The sequence below is a fragment of the Impatiens glandulifera genome, chromosome 2, assembly GCF_907164915.1.
Source record: "Impatiens glandulifera chromosome 2, dImpGla2.1, whole genome shotgun sequence".
Lineage (NCBI taxonomy): Eukaryota > Viridiplantae > Streptophyta > Magnoliopsida > Ericales > Balsaminaceae > Impatiens > Impatiens glandulifera.
The window spans coordinates 58,996,208-59,015,692 of NC_061863.1; the positions used below are offsets into that span (position 1 = coordinate 58,996,208).

The 19,485-nt window shown below is 28.5% G+C and overlaps 3 protein-coding genes across 4 annotated transcripts; all 3 read left to right on the top strand.

Annotated features, from left to right (window-relative positions):
- The first annotated feature begins 854 nt into the window (after positions 1-854).
- On the top strand, positions 855-1,875 carry LOC124925074 (homeobox-leucine zipper protein GLABRA 2-like). Its single transcript, XM_047465047.1, has 3 exons — positions 855-1,015; positions 1,500-1,623; positions 1,726-1,875. The coding sequence occupies exons 1-3, from the start codon at positions 855-857 to the stop codon at positions 1,873-1,875; spliced, it is 435 nt and encodes a 144-aa protein (XP_047321003.1).
- Positions 1,876-7,008: 5,133 nt separating this feature from the next.
- On the top strand, positions 7,009-7,992 carry LOC124925075 (homeobox-leucine zipper protein HDG11-like). The gene is made up of 3 exons (XM_047465048.1): positions 7,009-7,169; positions 7,617-7,740; positions 7,843-7,992. Exons 1-3 carry the CDS (start codon positions 7,009-7,011, stop codon positions 7,990-7,992), a joined length of 435 nt encoding a protein of 144 aa, XP_047321004.1.
- An 8,067-nt stretch (positions 7,993-16,059) lies between these two features.
- On the top strand, positions 16,060-19,242 carry LOC124926213. Of its 2 annotated transcripts, none has more exons than XM_047466402.1 (2): positions 16,060-16,273; positions 18,002-19,242. In XM_047466402.1, the coding sequence occupies exon 2, from the start codon at positions 18,015-18,017 to the stop codon at positions 19,023-19,025; it is 1,011 nt and encodes a 336-aa protein (XP_047322358.1). In that variant the 5' UTR covers positions 16,060-16,273; positions 18,002-18,014; the 3' UTR covers positions 19,026-19,242. The 2 variants fall into 2 exon arrangements, with proteins under 2 accessions (XP_047322358.1, XP_047322359.1); XM_047466403.1 differs by having other exon boundaries at positions 18,012-19,242.
- The last annotated feature ends 243 nt before the right edge of the window (positions 19,243-19,485 follow it).

Genomic DNA, 19,485 nt, shown 5'->3' on the forward strand with positions numbered 1-19,485 from the left:
CATTGAGAAATCATCAAGATCAATATGTTAGTAGATCCACTTGTTTCTTGATCTGGATTTGACTATATATATGAATTTCTCTTCTTCTTTGAGCTTGTTTGATATTGGGTTTTTTTAGATTTTAACACACTTCAACACTTTCTCTTATTTCACTTTTTCTATATCACATCAATTATTTTTACCCATTAAAATATCAAAATAACTATTATTTAATATTTTTTATCTCATCCATTAATTAGAGGCTAATTAAAACAAATTTTATCCAACGATCTCTTTATGTAAATATTGGTTGATGTGTACATGGCTTATGAAATAAGTTCACATATTTCTCCAGCATGCGGGTCGATCGGATTGGTGTTATGAGGTCAATGATTGATCGGATCTGAAAATATTACAGATTTCTTGTATGTTAGTGCTTGTTTGGATTCAGCAGTTTGTAAAATAATTAGGGTTTTTTTTGGGTAAAAAGGCTATTCTATATAATTAAAAAATAATTTTATATATTTTATAAATAAAAAGTATTTAAATATTTTAGTTGATGAATTCAATAATATAATTAATAGATTGATGGATGAAAATATGATTGTTTATTATTAATTTATTTAAATAAACTTTTTTTAAATAGTCCATGTTTAATTTATTTAAATAAACGAAGAAAGCCTTAGATATGTAATACTTTGACATTGATTTGATTATTTCTCAAAGTTACCCTTGAACTGGATCAGTACTTTAAACCAGTTCATTTGTAAAGTTGTACGTTTTTCTCCAGTTTTTATGTTATATCTTAATTCCAATATTAATTTTTAGTTATATTATTTACATAAATATTTTGATAACAGGTTTGAGAAAGAGATATGTCTTCTGCAAGTGAATGTGATGAAGTTTTGGATTATTCAAGTGAAAGTGATGGAGTTTGGGATACATCAAGTGAAAGTGATGAAGTATCGGATACTCAATCATCCGACGTGGAATCAGAAGAAACTCAATCATTTTCATGTACTCAAAAGCTTGATGAGTAAGAATTTACCCAAAAAAATATCAAATTTCATTAAAATCTTTTTATCTTTGACCTAAATTTAAAAGCTAAAAGAAAATTTCACGTTTTCGAGTATGTGCTGTCATTTAATAATCTCTTTGATTCTTTTATGATGCTTCTTTTTATATTTTTATTTTACTTTTGATTTTGATTATCTTGATTTATTTATTTTCATCTTTAAGTGATTTTGTAAATCTAGAAACTAAATATTTTTAGATTTTAAAAATCAAAATAAAAAATAATTATTTATGTTTCCTGGTTTATACAAATTAATATTCTTTTGTTTTGATCAAAAGTGTGTTAATTTTATATAGTTGTATTTATGATTTATTATTTTTGAAATTTAAGAGAGTGTAACATCTAATAATAATAATTAGATGTGTGTGTAAATAAATCATATGTATATTTTCTTTATTTATATGTAGAATAATTATGATTTATTGATTAATGTTTATATGATTAGATCTTTTGAGAAAAATCAATATCCAACTGACATTGAATGCGATCAATTGTCTAACAAACTTGAACTTGGACTGACGGCAAACCAAATCAAGTTGTGGTTCCAAAATAAAAGGGATGTTGTCGATGTAAGTAACATGTTCCTTCTAAACTGTATCATTTTCAATTATTTCGGTTACTTAATGAATATAATCATATTAACTATGTTACGGTTTAATGAATCATTATAGTTAAAAGATTATCCAGTTATACGGAATAAACTTAAAGCCGAAAATGAAAGGCTTAAGTCGGAAATTGACTTTTTCAAAGAGAAGCTAAAGCAAGAGAATAAGTATTGCCCAAATTGTTTCAATATAAAAAATCGTGGAGAGGGACAATGACTCATTCATGCTGCAGGTATATATAAATATATATAGTTTTATTTTGTCTGAGATTCGTTTCTATTTTTTAAATTAGAGTTAATCCCTAATATACCATGCTGGTATAATATTAATTTTAATTCATAATCGATCTTTGTAGAACTTTTTTATAAGCAACAATCTTCCTGAAATGATGCGACGGATGAATAGTAACCAGACGATGTAGACGACGCTATTTGTAGAAGATTCTTCAATGATTTATCAAGATTCTATTATGTTAAACTCACCGTCATCATCACTCGTAGAAGAGTTGAGTCGTGATTGATGGAATCCACAAGTAACAAATTTTACAAGTTATTTTATTTTATTTTACTGGCAATTCCTTTTTTAACTTATTTTATCTTTATTTTAAATGAATTTTCAATATAATTATTAAACATTTATATTATCATGGATGGAAAAAGATTCTTTAAAAAAGAAACAGATCTCATAATATATATATGTGTGATTTTATAAATATGGTAGTGTATATCCTTAATTTGATTTTATTATGTATATTTATGATTGTGCATACTTCATTTTAATGTCTCATGAATATTAGGCTTCATACTAGCTAGTGTAATTTATCTATTAAGATTGCACATAAAGGAAATTAAAAGAAATAAAAATGGTGAAATAAGATTTTATTTTTAATAGGTAAATTTTCTCAAGTACATTATAGGCTTTCTGATAAGAACAGGTTAGGTATTTTTATTTTTCATATATCAGCACTTTGTTAATGTCTCAACTAATTAACTTTATCATACATTTCCTAAACTTTATTTGCTTAAGATTGGTCATTACAAACACAAAGTAGCTACACTAAAAGCATATGATATGATAGACATTTTCTATATCATGCAAACGAAAATGAATTCAGGAAGAAGATCCAAGTTAATGATAATTGTACTTAATAATTTTAAAGATTAAATCTAATTTCTTATTGTTCATTGGGTGATGACTAATCTTATTAACATGTTTTTGTATAATAGAATTACATTATACAAAACATGTATTATAATAAGAATATTATACAAAAACATGTATTATAATAAGAATAGTTGAGAGGAGAACAACAAACATAACATTAAATTAGTCTTCAACAAGTATTGAATTTGTTGAGAGAATATACATATATTTTTTTAATATTACACATTCTTTTAATCATTCAAATCACTTATAAGTCTCGATTAAATATTAAGTTTAAAAAAATACGTTTTCAAAATGTCTGTAAAAGATTTTTTTATAAACGTGTCAAATTAGTTATAGAAAAAAATTAAATATTATGGAGACTTCGCCACTTAATAGAGTTACTTTTAGTTGGACGCAAATAAGTGTCCCGTCTGAACAAAACGTCATGCGGAAAGATATAGACACACTCGTAAAAAGATGCACATTTACCGAGAATCATCGCCGAGAGTAAAACAATGTTTTCGATGATATTAATATCACCGAAGGCCAGGGGTGCTCTCGGTAAAAATATGATTATAACCGAGAGGAGAGACTTACTCTCGCTAAAAAAATTATATTTTTCTTCTGATCGGTCTCAATTTTTCCTCTCTTATTCTCTTTCTAACTTTTTCGTTTCATTTCTTTCTTTTTACTCTCTCTTTTTCTCTTCATTCTCCCAAGTTCAACCAGATTTAATCAAATCCACTAAACTAGATGTTCATTTAGCATTACGGCAACAACCATCAAAATCGCGCAGATCCCAAGCTGTTTTCTCTGGCGGCTCTTTGATCTCGCTAGATTCAGATCTAAAGAAGTAGAAGATCCATATTTTTCATGTTTCTAAAACTAGTTGCGAAGTGAAAGAAGTTGTTGTTGATTTATGGCGAGATTTTTCTCTGATTTATTTGTGACTTTTTCATTAAATTGTAAATCAGTCCACCACGATCGATCTGACCGAGACACTGAGAATATAGTTCATCTTCAGTCGCTCTTTTTCTCTCCCCATCGAAGTACAAAGCTCCAAGGTTCAACTATTTGTGCGTTAATTCATCCGTGTCTATTCTATAACTAAGACAATGTTAGTCTCGTAAATGTTATGATTGTGTTGCGCGCTTAGTTCTTCAACTTTATTGTTTAATCGCTGTTAATTAATGTGAATCTACAAATCTGATGCTCAGCAAGGTTGAATTTTGATAAGTAATGTTCTCTATTCGTGTATTTGTATGCTTTGCTTGATTTAATATTTTTCTTGCTGGATTCTGTTGGATTTATTTTGAAATTGAAATTGCAGCGGCAGGTTGTGGATAGGAAAGAGGGATGGCGAGTCGTGTAAAGGAGGATGAGAAAAACGAGAGGAAACCCTAATGTAAACCCTCATGGAGATTGGCGAAAGAATGATCTGAGGGAAGGAGGGTGAAACCAGATGGAGATTTCAGAATAATTTTTTTTAGAAAAATTTATTATCTCCGAGAGTATTTGTTATGTCTTTTGAAAAAACAATTATAATTATATCCGAGAGCCACAATGAAATCTATTTTTTCTTCACCGACAACACTATCATTGACACTGTCCCAGAGCATTTATCGCCCTCGGCGAAAACAATCACCGAGAGCATTTGACTTTCTCCGAGGGTTTATGTCTCGTTAAAAATCATTTTTCTACTAGTGATAGTTTCAATGTTAGACATTGATACAAGGTGTTCGATAAGATGATTTTATTTAATTTTTGGGAGTCAAATATTCCATCCAAGATCGTGTTCTTTGGATGAAGCGTTATTCACGGTAGAAGTCTTACGGATGATATGTGCTTAAAAAAATATTATAATATGGTTAGTCGTATATGTCACGAAAAAGTTGAATTTGCAACACACTTGCTTTTGAATTGTCGAGGTGTGACTAGTATTTGCAGTCTTTTGTGAAATATTACTGAGATTCGTTGAGTGATGACTGAGTCTTTATATAATTGTTGAGAAGTTTTGATTTATGTTACTAATATGACAGACCTGCATATTTGGGTTACAATCCAAATTATTTTTTTTAATTATCTAGTTAGAAAAAATTTCGAATTTTCAATGATCGAAGTCGTCTGAAACGTATTATTCACAATGCTATTATTATGACGTTTTTTATATTCGTTACAGAAAGTCAGTAAAGTATGTCGGGTGTTAATCGTTCTTTTCGAAGAATTGAGAGCTCAATAACTTATTAATTACTCTTTTTTTCTTATTTTTTTTTCTTTTCATGTCAAAAATATATAAATGAATTCATTATTTTTTATATAAACCATCCATCCCTCTAATATTCCAAGAAACAAAAACTTTTTTTTTATCCGTCTCATAATTTCTTCAACTACTCTAATTTAAATTCTAAATGATCTTTAGTATTTTCCCTTCCCATTTACCGAAATTATTGTGAATTGATATCCATGTTACAAACCCCGAGATTCCATGATTGTTTAATTTGAAGATTTCCTTATCGGGTATATATCTTAAGCTCGAAAAATGCGTTCATCAACAAAGTTCATAATTCTAACTAACTACCTCATTAACTCGATATTGTTTTGGAAACTCAAAATTCACACAAAATTACTTACTCTAATTTGGCGTATTATTCCACGTGTTTTCTCGCTAAACGCCAAATTCAATATCCTTAATGAGAAAATTTGTCCAAATTGTCGATACTGTTTCAAACACATTTCTTCATTGCCCATTTGCTAGTGCAATATTGTATGATTTTTTATTCCCCAAACTTATAGTCAGCACATCTTCTTCTTCGTGAATATTGTTGCAAAAGTTCATTTTATTGTATTGTTACAAATATTTCTTATTTTTTTCACTACTATAGAAAATATAAATTTTTAATTATAAATTCTCTTAGTAGAAAAAATAAATAAATTAGATAGCTAGCCATACCCCGTGCGCGCAGCCTCAAAGAGACGCAGCCTTTGGTTAGGGCAAACCTAGCGCTATTTCTTCTCTCTTCAAAACCCTAAAATCTAGGTCTTCCTATTCAAATACCGCGCCTCTCTCTCTCTTTCTCTCTCTTTATATATAAATATCGATCTCCAACATCTACCATAGCCACACCACTTCTATCTGTTCGAAGATCCCAAGGTACAAATCTGATACTTAGTTCGATTCTCTCCTTACAATTATCTAGGTTTTGATATCTTACCTTTTGTTTTATTTTATACTATGAATGAATCTTATTCAAACAATTTCACGTACATAACTGGGCTTAATTAAAAGTGTTGTATTCATAGTTTGTTGGGGGGTTTATATATAGATGTAGATCTAGATTGTCTCATTGAGAAATCTTCAAGATCATTATGTTATAAGTAGATCCACTTGTTTCTTGAACTGGATTTGATTTAATTACCTATATATGAATTTCTCTTCTTCTTTTTCTTTGATATTGGGTTTTTTTAGATTTTGATAAAATCCAATACTTTCTCTTATTTCACTTTGTATATATCACAACAATTAATTTACACATTAAAATATCAAAATAATACTCTTTATTCAATTTTTTTTCATCTCATCTATTTAGAGTGTAAAATGGTTATTAAACTTTTAAAAAAACTAGTTTTTATATAAATTAAGTCAAACAAATTTTATCAAACTATCTCTTTATGTAAATATTGGTTGATGTGTACATGGCTTATGAAATAAGTTCACATATTTCTCCAGCATGTGGGTCGATCGGATTGGTGTTATGAGGTCAATGATTGATCGGATCTGAAAATATTACAGATTTCTTGTATGTTAGTGCTTGTTTGGATTCAGCAGTTTGTAAAATAATTAGGGTTTTTTTTTTTGGGTAAAAAGGCTATTCTATATAATTAAAAAATAATTTTATATATTTTATAAATAAAAAGTATTTAAATATTTTAGTTGATGAATTCAATAATATAATTAATGGATTGATGGATGAAAATATGATTGTTTATTATTAATTTATTTAAATAAACTTTTTTTTAAATAATAAACTAATGGAAGAAAGCCTTAGATAAGTAATACTTTGACATTGATTTGATTATTTCTCAAAGTTACCCTTGAACTGGATCATACTTTAAACCAGTTTTTATGTTATATCTTAATTCCAATATTAATTTTTAGTTATTATATTTACATAAATATTTTGATAACAGGTTTGAGAAAGAGATATGTCTTCTCCAAGTGAATGTGATGAAGTTTCGGATTATTCAAGTGAAAGTGATGGAGTTTGGGATACTTCAAGTGAAAGTGACGAAGTATCGGATACTAAATCATCCGACGTGGAATCAGAAGAAACTCAATCATTTTCATGTACTCAAAAGCTTGATGAGTAAGAATTTACCCAAAAAAATATCAAATTGCATTAAAATCTTTTATCTTTGATCTAAATTTAAAAGCTAAAAGAAAATTTTACGTTTTCGAGTATGTGCTGTCATTTAATAATCTCTTTATTCTTTTATGATGCTTCTTTTTATATTTTACTTTTACTTTTGATTTTGATTATCTTGATTTATTTATTTTCATCTTTAAGTAATTTTGTAAATCTAGAAACTAAATATTTTTAGATTTTAAAAATCAAAATAAAAAAATAATTATTTATGTTTCCTGGTTTATACAAATTAATATTCTTTTGTTTTGATCAAAAGTGTGTTAATTTTTTATAGGTTGTATTTATGATTAATTATTTTTGAAATGTGTGTGTAATAAATCATATGTATATTTTCTTTATTTATATGTAGAATAATTATGATTTATTGATTAATGTTTATATGATTAGATCTTTTGAGAGAAATCAATATCCAACTGACATTGAATGCGATCAATTGTCTAACAAACTTGAACTTGGACTGACGGCAAACCAAATCAAGTTGTGGTTCCAAAATAAAAGGGATGTTGTCAATGTAAGTAACATGTTCCTTCTAAACTGTATCATTTTCAATTATTTCGATTACTTAATGAATATAATCATATTAACTATGTTACGGTTTAATGAATCATTATAGTTAGAAGATTATCCAGTTATACGGGATAAACTTAAAGCCGAAAATGAAAGGCTTAAGTCGGAAATTGACTTTTTCAAAGAGAAGCTAAAGCAAGAGAATAAGTATTGCCCAAATTGTTTCAATATAAAGAATGGTGGAGAGGGACAATGACTCATTCATGCTGCAGGTATATATAAATATATATAGTTTTATTTTGTCTGAAATTCGCTTCTATTTTTTAAAGTAGAGTTAATCCCTAATATACCATGTTGGTATAATATTAATTTTAATTCATAATCGATCTTTGTAGAACTTTTTTATAAGCAACAATCTTCCTGAAATGATGCGACGGATGAATAGTAACCAGACGATGTAGACGACGCTATTTGTAGAAGATTCTTCAATGATTTATCAAGATTCTATTAAGTTAAACTCACCGTCATCATCACTTGTAGAAGAGTTAAGTCGTGATTGATGGAATCTACAAGTAACAAATTCTACAAGTTATTTTATTTTATTTTACTGACAATTCCTTTTTTAACTTATTTTATCTTTATTTTAAATGAATTTTCAATATAATCATTAAACATTTATATTATCATGGATGGAAAAATATTATTTAAAAAAGAAACAGACAGATCTCATAATATATATATATATATATATATGTGTGATTTTATAAATATGGTAGTGTATATCTTTAATTTTATTTATTAGGTATATTTATGATTGTGTATACTTCATTTTAATTTCTCATGAATATTAGGCTTCATACTAGCTAGTGTCAGTTATCTATTAAGATTGCACATAAAGGAAATTAAAAGAAATAAAAATAGTGAAATAAGATTTTATTTTTAATAGGTAAATTTTCTCAAGTATATTATAGGCTTTCTGATAAGAACGGGTTAGGTATTTTTATTTTTCATATATCAGCACTTTGTTAATGTCTCAACTAATTAACTTTATTATACATTTCCTAAACTTTATTTGCTTAAGATTGGTCATTACAAATACAAAGTAGCTACACTAAAAGCATGTGATAGACATTTTCTATATCATGCAAACGAAAATGAATTCTGGAAAAAGATCCAAGTTAATGATAATTGTACTTAATAATTTTTTATTTTATGTAATTTTTTTTTAAATTTTTTTAGATAATTTGATATGATTAGAGATAATGCATTTTAAATTTTAAAGATTAAATCTAATTTCTTATTGTTCATTGGGTGATGACTAATCTTATTAACATGTTTTTGTATAACATAATTACATTATACAAAACATGTATTATAATAAGAATATTATACAAAAACATGTATTATAATAAGAATAGTTGAGAGGAGAACAACAAACATAACATTAAATTAGTCTTCAACAAGTATTGAGTTTGTTGAGAGAATATACATATATTTTTTTAATATTACACATTCTTTTAATCATTCAAATCACTTATAAATCTCGATAAAATATTAAGTTTAAAAAAATAAGTTTTCAAAATGTCTGTAAAAGATTTTTTATAAACGTGTCAAATTAGTTATAGAAAAAAAAAATATATTATGGAGACTTCGTCACTTATACTTTTAGTTGGACGCAAATAAGTTTCCCGTCTGAACAAAACATTATGCGGTAAGATATAGACACACTCGTAAAAAAATGCACATTTACCGAGAATCATCGCCGAGTAAAACAATGTTTTCAGTGATATTAATATCACCGAATGCCAGATTATAACCGAGAGGAGAGGATTACTCTCGGTAAAAAAAAATATATTTTGCTTCTGATCGGTCTCAATTTTTCCTCTCTTATTCTCTTTCTAACTTTTTCGTTTCATTTCTTTCTTTTTACTCTCTCTTTTTCTCTTCATTCTCCCAAGTTCAACCAGATTTAATCAAAGCCACTAAACTAGATGTTCATTTAGCATTACGGCAACAACCATCAAAATCGCGCAGATCCCAAGCTGTTTTCTCTGGCGGCTCTTTGATCTCGCTAGATTCATATCTAAAGAAGTAGAAGATCCATATTTTTCATGTTTCCAAAACTAGTCGCGAAGTGGTAAGAAGTTGTTGTTGATTTATGGCGAGATTTTTCTCTGATTTATTTGTGACTTTTTCATTAAATTGTAAATCAGTCCACTCGAGACACTGAGAATACAGTTCATCTCCAGCCGCTCTTTTTCTCTCCCCATCGAAGTACAAAGCTCCAAGGTTCAACTATTTGTGCATTAATTCATCCGTGTCTATTCTATAAATAAGACCATGTTAGTCTCGTAAATGTTATGATTGTGTTGCGCACTTAATTCTTCAACTTGATTGTTTAATTGCTGTTAATTAATGTGAATCTACAAATCTGATGCTCAACAAGGTTGAATTCTGATAAGTAATGTTCTCTATTCGTGTATCAGTATGCTTTGCTTGATTTAATATTTTTCTTGCTGGATTATGTTGGATTTATTTTAAAATTGAAATTGCAGCGGCAGGTTGTGGATAGGAAAGAGGGATGGCGAGTCGTGTAAAGGAGGATGAGAAAAACGAGAGGAAACCCTAATGTAAACCCTCATGGAGATTGGCGGAAAATGATCTGAGGGAAGGAGGGTGAAACCAGATGGAGATTTCAAAATAATTTTTTTTAGAAAAGTTTATTATCTCCGAGAGTATTTGCTCTGTCTTTGGAAAAAAACAATTATAATTATATCCGAGGGCCACAATGAAATCTATTTTTTCTTCACCGACAACACTATCACTGACACTGTCCGAGAGCATTTATCGCCCTCGGCGAAAACAATCACCGAGAGCATTTGACTTTCTCCGAGGGTTTATGTCTCGTTAAAAATCATTTTTCTACTAGTGAGGTGTTCAATAAGATGATTTCATATAATTTTTGGGAGTCAAATATTCCATCCAAGATCGTGTTCTTTGGATGAAGCGTTATTCACGGAAGAAGTCTTACGGATGATATGCGCTTAAAAAAAATATTATAATATGGTTAGTCGTATGTGTCACGAAAAAGTGTGAAATTCGTTGAGTGATGACTGAGTCTTTGAATAATTGTTGAGAAGTTTTGATTTATGTTACTGATATGATAGACCTGCATATTTGGGTTACAATCCAAATTATTTTTTTATAATTATCAGGTTGAAAAAATTTTCGAATATTCAATAATCGTAGTTGTCTGATTCGTATTATTCATAATGCTATTATTATTATGACGTTTTCTTATATTCGTTTTGGAAAGTCAATAAAATTTGTTGGGTGTTAATCGTTTTTTCGAAAATTTGAGAGCTCAATAACTTATTGATTACCGTTTTTTTTTTTCATATCAAAAAGATATAAATGAAATCATTGTTTTTTTTTACAATCCATCCATCCCTCTACTATTCTAAGGAACAAAAAAAAAATTATCTATCTCATAATTTCTTCCACTACTCTAATTTGAATTCTAAATGATCTTTAGTATTTTCCCTGTCCATTTGTCCAAAATTATTATGAATTGATATCCATGTTACAAGAGTCTCGGGAATTCGTGATCGTTTATTTTGGAGAATTTCCTTATCGAGTATCTTAAGCTCGAAAAATGCATTCATCAACAAAGTTCATAATTCTAATTACCTCATTAACTAGATATTGTTTTGGAAACTCAAAATTCAAACAAAATTACTTACTCTAATTTGGCGTCATTCCACGTGTTTTCTCTCTAAACGTCAAATTCAATATCCTTAATTGGAAAATTTCCAAATTGATGAGACAATTTCAAACACATTTCTTCATTGCCCATTTGCTAGTGCAATATTGTATGGTTTTTTACTCCCCAAACTTATAGTCAGCACATCTTTTTCGTGAACATTGTTTCAAAAGTTCATTTTCTTCTTTCAAAAGTTTAGTTTCTCCTTGTCGTGATTGTACTGTTACAAATATTCCTTATTTTTTTCACAACTATAGAAAAGATCAATTTTTAATTATAAATTCTCTAAATAGAAAAATAAAATAAAATTAGATAGCCATACCCCGCGCAGCCTCAAAGAGACGCAGCCTTTGGTTAGGGCAAACCTAGTTCCATTTCTTCTCTCTCTTCAAAACCCTAAAATCTAGGTCTTCCTTCCGACCACATTCAAATACCGCGCCTCTCTCTCTCTTTATATATAAATATCGATCTCCAACATCTACCATAGCCACCACTTCTATCTGTTCGACGATCCCAAGGTACAAATCTGATACTTAGTTCGATTCTCTCCTTACAATTATCTAGGTTTTGATATCTTACCTTTTGTTTTATTTTATACTATGAATCTATAATTATATATTCAAACAATTTTACGTATTCATAGCTTGTTGGGGGTTTATACGATGTCGATCTAGATTGTCTCATTGAGAAATCATCAAGATCAATATGTTAGTAGATCCACTTGTTTCTTGATCTGGATTTGACTATATATATGAATTTCTCTTCTTCTTTGAGCTTGTTTGATATTGGGTTTTTTTAGATTTTAACACAATTCAACACTTTCTCTTATTTCACTTTTTCTATATCACATCAATTTTTTTACCCATTAAAATATCAAAATACTTATTATTTAATATTTTTTTATCTCATCTATTAATTAGAGGCTAATTAAAACAAATTTTATCCAACGATCTCTTTATGTAAATATTGGTTGATATGTACTTGGCTTATGAATTAATATCCATATCTCCATATGTGAGTCGGATCGGTGTTATGAGGTCAATGATTGATCGGATCTGAAAATAGTACAGATTTCTTGTATGTTAGTGTTTGTTTGTATTCAGCTTATTTTAAAAAAATAAAAATTCTTTGAGTTTGTAAAATAATTAGGGTTTTGGGTAAAAAGGGTATATATTATATATATAATTAAAATAAAAATTATTTAAATATTTTATTTGATGAATTCAATGATATAAAATGAATTGATAGCTGAAAATATAATATTTTATTATTATTAATTTATTTAAATAAACTAATGGAACAAAGCCTTTAATATGTAATACTTTGACATTGATTTGATTAATGCTCAAAGGTACCCTTAAACTGGATCAATACTTTGAACCAGTTCATTTGGAAAGTTGTTTTCCCCAATTTTTTATTTTATATCTTAATTCCATTAATTTTTAGTTATATTATTTATATAAATATTTTGATAACAAGTTCGAGAAAGAGAGATATGTCTTCTCTAAGTGAATGTGATGAAGTTTCGGATTATTCAAGTGAAAGTGATGGAGTTTGGGATACTTTAAGTGAAAGTGATGAAGTATCGGATACTCAATCATCCGACATGAAATTAGAAGAAACTCAATCCTTTCCATGTACTCAAAAGCTTGATGATTAAGAATTTACAATACATTATTAATTATTTGTCAACAAATTAATTGTATTAAAATCTTTTTTTTTTATCTTTATTAATATATATTTGATCTAATTCTAAAAATAAAAGAAGATTTCACGTTTTTAAGTATGATGCATGTGTCATTTAATAATCTATTTGGTTCTTTTATGATGCTTCTTTTTATATTTTGATTTTACTTTTGATTTTGATTATCTTGATTAATTTACTTCTTTTCACTTTTAAGTGATTTTGTTAATCTAGAAACTAAATAGTTTTAGATTTTAAAAATCAAAATAAAAAATAATTATTTATGTTTTCGGGTTAATTTATACAAATTAATATTATGTTTGTTTTGATCAAAAGTGTGTTAATTTTGTATAGGTTGTATTTATGATTTATTATCTTTGAAAATTAAGAGTGTGTAACATCTAAAAATAATAAGAATAATAATTAGATGTGTGTAAATACATCATATGTATATTTTCTTTATTTATATGTAGAGTAATTATGATTTATTGATTAATGTTTATATGTATGAATTAGACATCTCAAGAAAAATTAATATCCAACTGACATTGAATGTGATCGATTGTCTAACGAGCTTGAATTTGGACTGACTGCAAACCAAATCAAGTCATGGTTCCAGAATAAAAGGGATGTTGTCGATGTAAGTAACATGTTCATTTTAAACTGTCTCATTTTCAATTATTTCGGTTAGTTAATGAATATAATCATATTAACTATGTTAAAGTTTAATGAATCATTATAGTTAGAAGATTATCCAGTTATACGGGATAAACTTAAAGCCGAAAATGAAAGGCTTAAGTCGGAAATTGTCTTCTTTAAAGAGAAGCTAAAGCATGAGAATAAGTATTGCCCAAATTGTTTCAATGAAAAGAATCGTGGAGAGGGACAATGACTCATTCATGTTGCAGGTATATATAAATATATATAGTTTATTTTGTCTGAATTCATTTATATTTTTTAAATTAGAGTTAATCCCTAATATACATGCTAGCATAATATTAATTTTAATTCATAAATATCTGTGTAGAACTTTCTTATAAGCAACCATCTTTTTGGAATGATGAATAGTAACCAAATGAGGCGACTATTTGTAGAAGGTTCTTCAATAAAGCTTATATCCTGTTAAACTCACCATCATCACCACATGTAGAAGAGTAATAGATGATACATGACAATACACAAGTTACAAATTCTACAGTTATTTTATTTGCAATTCTTGTTTTAACTTATTTTATCTTTATTTTAAATGAGTTTTCATCATAATCATTAAACACATATAATATAATATATATATATATATATAATATTATATTATAGGCATGTTCAAATGTGATTTTATAAATATGGTTGTGAATATCCTCAATTTTATTTTATTATATATATATATATATATATATATATATATATATATATATATATATATATATATATATATATATATATATATATATATATATATATATATATATATATATATATATATATATATATATTTATGATTGTATATACTGCATTTTAATTTCTCATTAATATTAGGGTTCATACAAGCTAGTGTTGTGATTTAAGATTGCACATAAAGAAAATTAGAAGAAAGAAAAATGTTGAAAAAAGAGCATCATTTCAAATAGGCAAATGGAATCACAAGAAGAAAATCAAAAATAGGATTTTATTTTTAATAGGTAAATTTTTTCAAGTATATTACAAGCTTTCTGATAAGAACATGTTGGGTATTTTTATTTTTCATATATCAACACAACACTTTGTTAATGTTTCAACTAATTAACTTTATTATACATTTTCTAAATTTTATTTGTTTAAGATTGGTCATTACAAACATAAAGTAGCTCCACTAAAAGCATATCATGGACATTTTCTATATTATGGAAACGAAAATGAATTCGGGAAGAAGATCCAAGTTAATGATAATTGTATTTAATAATTTTTTGTTATTTTGGACAATTTGATATATATGATTAGAGATAATGTATTTTAAATTTTAAAACTTAAATCTAATTTCATATTGTTCATTGGGTGATGACTAATCCTATTGTACATGTTTTTGTATAATAGAATTTACATTATACAAAAACATGTATTATAATAAGAATAGTTGAGTGGAGAACACTAAACAAAATATTAAATTAGTCTCAAACAAGTATTGAATTTGTTGAGAAAATATACATATATTTTTCTAATATTACACCTTCTTTTAATTATTCAAATCTCTTATAAATCTCGATAAAATACTAAATTTAAATCTGTAATTTTTTTTATGTGTCAAATTAGTTATAAAACGAAAATATACATCAAAATAAGGGGAAAAAAAATATATTTGACTAAAATTATGATAAAATGATAAGATTCAAAATTGTAATCTTGTTTAATAAAATCAAATAGTAATTGAGCCCATAAATAAAAAGATAATATAATTTATAAAACTATAATAATAAAAATAAATTAAATAAACATCATTGCTAATAGTTAACCTCACAATGTGCCATGTGAAAAGGCACATGAGCACCTCAGGTAAAGTGAAAATATATATATATATATATTTAAAATAGTAAATCAAATTATAAGAATAAAAAATCAAATATAATATTTTTTTAATTATATATATATTAATATTATATTATAAAATAATATTCAAATTCATCATATATTATAGGATAGATTTAAATATTATTTAATTTTAAATTTTAATTTTAATTTTAATTTTAATTTCAATTTTCTGTAATAAATAAAATAATTATCCCATTAGATGGGTTAAAAAAAGAAATCCAAACCTAATATTAATGTACCATATATATAATTTAAAAAACATTTTATATTTTATAAATAATTTTGAAGGACTCCATTTTCACGCAGAAGCAGATAGATAGCCAAAGCCCCCGCGTGGCCACGTCTAGATCGCAGTCTTTGGTTAACGTGAACGGAAGAGCAGACGTAGCGCCATTTCTTCTCTCTCTATCCGTGTCTTTCCGAACCCTCGCGATCTCTTCATTCCCACCACATTCAAATACTTAACTTCCTCGCGTCTCTATATCTCTCCACCGTCTCCATCACTTCTACCTGATCGACGATCTCAAGGTACAATCTGATACATACATAGATCGATTCTCTCCGTTTGTCTAGGATTTCATATCTTGCCGTTTATTTTATTTTATACTGTCATTATTCAAACAATTACACGTACATAACTGTAATTAAGAGTGTTGTGTTGGGGTTTATACTTTATACGATGTTGAGATTCGTTAGGATCATTGTCTTCGTAGGTCCACTTTGTTTCTTAAACTGGATTTGATTTACCTATGATCGTTAGGATCATTGTCTTCGTAGGTCCACTTTGTTTCTTAAACTGGATTTGATTTACCTATGAATTTATCTTCTTCTCTCTGTAAATATTGCTTGATTTACCTATGGAATCATACCCATTTCTTATATTTTGTGGAGAGGAGGCCTACCATTTTCAATGCCAAGTCTATTTATCTATTCTATGTAAGAACACAGTAGAATCATCGAATAATGGAGAAAGAAACAAATTTATTATGCTTATCTTTAGACTTATAACCAACAGTTGCTCTAGAAAATGTTTCTGATGTAATTAATTGAGGCCATATCTATTTTTGAGGATCATGTTCTAATCCTTAATCAATAAATCATTCATCATTTTGCTTGATGATGTCCTGATTTCCAGTTGATTTCTTAAGGCTACGCAGAAAGTATTCAGTCTAAACTCTTGTGAAGGTTCTTTGATGTCTTTTATTATCTTGATAAATGTTATTTAGTTGTTATGAATGGTTGGAGAAACCAGTATTTTGTTTACATTATAGTTGATATGGCTTAATGTTCTTGCTCTTTTTTTTCAGCACCATTATTTTTTCAGTTCAGATTCCAAATTTTTCACATGCTTAAAGATCTGAAACTAATTTGTTTAGAACTTGTAAAGGAAAACTACTTACAAACATCTAGACCTTGTATTCTTATATCTACTAAGATGAAATATATGAATTAAGATAATTAAGTATACCTAATAACAATAATTTGAGAGTTCAGAAGCTTTTATGGTTGACATATTCAATGTGAGTTGGATTGGTGTTACGAGTTGAATGACTGACTGGATTTCTTTTTAGGTTTGTCAGGCTTCATCTGAAAATATTACAGATTTCTTGTATGTTAGATATGTATGTAATACTGACATTGATATTGATTAAACTGATACTTTATGGATCAGTACTTTGATGACAAGCTCATTTGGAAAGTGGTATTTTCCCCAATTTTTATGTATTATCTCAATCCCATTAAGCAATCGCCAAAGTTGTAGTTGAAAGAATTTTTTTTCGTGTATGGGAAAAGAAGTGTGACCTCATCACAGTTTATTTTGAAAAATAAAATTGTGTTTTTTTTTGTTGGATGACAAGTTGGTATTAGGTTTAATCTAAAAACTCCAACTGAAAACTTCGGATACCAAAAAAGGCCAAACCTATGTGGGTGAAATTGATACACTTTCTTTCGTGTGCTATATATGCATGAGAGGCCTATGGAGTGTATCAATAATGGTCAAGGTTCCAATTCAACCTTTTAATTACTTGTGACCAAGAAAGAGATCTGTACTGTGTGTATTTTGCAAAATATGAAGACATGTGAAAATTGAATCATATCATGCATGTCCAGGATTCCATTGATGGATTGATCTCTTATGAAGTAAGCCATTACAGGAGATACATGCATTAATTAACTGCACACATTTTCTTATAGAATAGATTTCTGTTATTCTGCAATGATTTGTTGATTTGTGTTTTGTTTGATGAATGTTAGGATTGTGCAGAAAATGGCAAAAATAAAAAACTTATACGGGAAGTCTGAATCACGTCGTCATCATAAGGTTGTAGGCAACAAGTTATCATCTCATTGTTTGAAAAACTGTGGAAGGAAAAATAAATCAAAAGCAGTGGAGAAGAAAGAGTGGGTAGATGTTACTTGCTCAGTCTGCATGGAGTACCCTCACCGTGCGGTCCTACTCCTCTGTTCTTCGTACGAGAAAGGGTGCCGCCCTTACATGTGTTCCACGAGCCATCGCTATTCTAACTGCCTCGAACAGTACAAAAAAGCCTACTCGAAAGCAACTGCAGGGGGCAGTACTAGGGTTAAAAACACGGAAGATTCAAAACTGCTGTGTCCTCTCTGTCGAGGTCAGGTGAAAGGGTGGACTGTGGTTGAACCTGTCCGCAAATATTTCAACAGAAAGAAGAGAGCCTGCACACAAGAGAATTGCTCGTTTGTTGGGACGTACAGAAAACTGAGGAAGCATGTCAGGCTAGATCACCCGTGTTCACGCCCTCGGGAAGTCGACCAGTCGAGCGCTGAGAAGTGGAAGAAGTTCGAGTACGAGAGAGATCTTGAAGATGTGATCAGCACTATCAGGTCTTCCATGCCCGGATCAATTGTGATGGGCGATTATGTTATAGAGGGGGGAATTTTTGACGACGATGATGAAGACGACATCGATGATGATGATGATGATGATGATGAAGATGACTTCGACGACGACGACGATGATGAAGATGGCGACGACGACGATGATGAAGATATGGAGGCGTATATAGATAATGCAGTATTTAGGCGTAATTTTGCAATTTCTCAACAGTTATTTGAGAGGACAGGGTACTTGTGGAATGGGGGGCATATTATTAATGGTGGTGGTGGCAGTGGCAGTGGAGGCAGTGTTGGCGATGGTTTTTTGCCTCGGTTTAATCGATACCGGAGTAGGTTTTTGGCTCGAAGGCCAGCCAGGCGTCTGGACGAGGTGAGGAGCACAGGCAGCAGCAGAAGGTTGGGGTAGTTGGATACTTGAAAGAAAAAAGTGTTTGTATAGTTTTTGATTTGATATTTCTGTATTTGAAACCCTGGCCTTTGATTTGGTTTAGACTTGTAGTTTTTGGGTATTTGTTTTTGTTTATTACTCTTTGTTTCCAGATGACATTTTCAGGTTGAAGTACTTTCTTCTCTACTCAACATAAAATGGGATTCACTTTAAAATATGCTCTATTGTTGTTCTTGTTGTTGTTAATAATGTACCTAGTATTAATATTTATTAATACTAAGTTTTCTGATCAAAATCACAAATAATTTTTCTGGGTATGATCTCAATTCATATTTAGAGGACAAAATATGTTTTCAAATGTGTATGATATTGATTTGTAATTTCAATTTTCTGGAGTTTTATATTTGAAATATTATATATAATTATTAATGAAAATTTAACAAATATTTTTTTTTGTTACAAAAACAATAATAGTAAT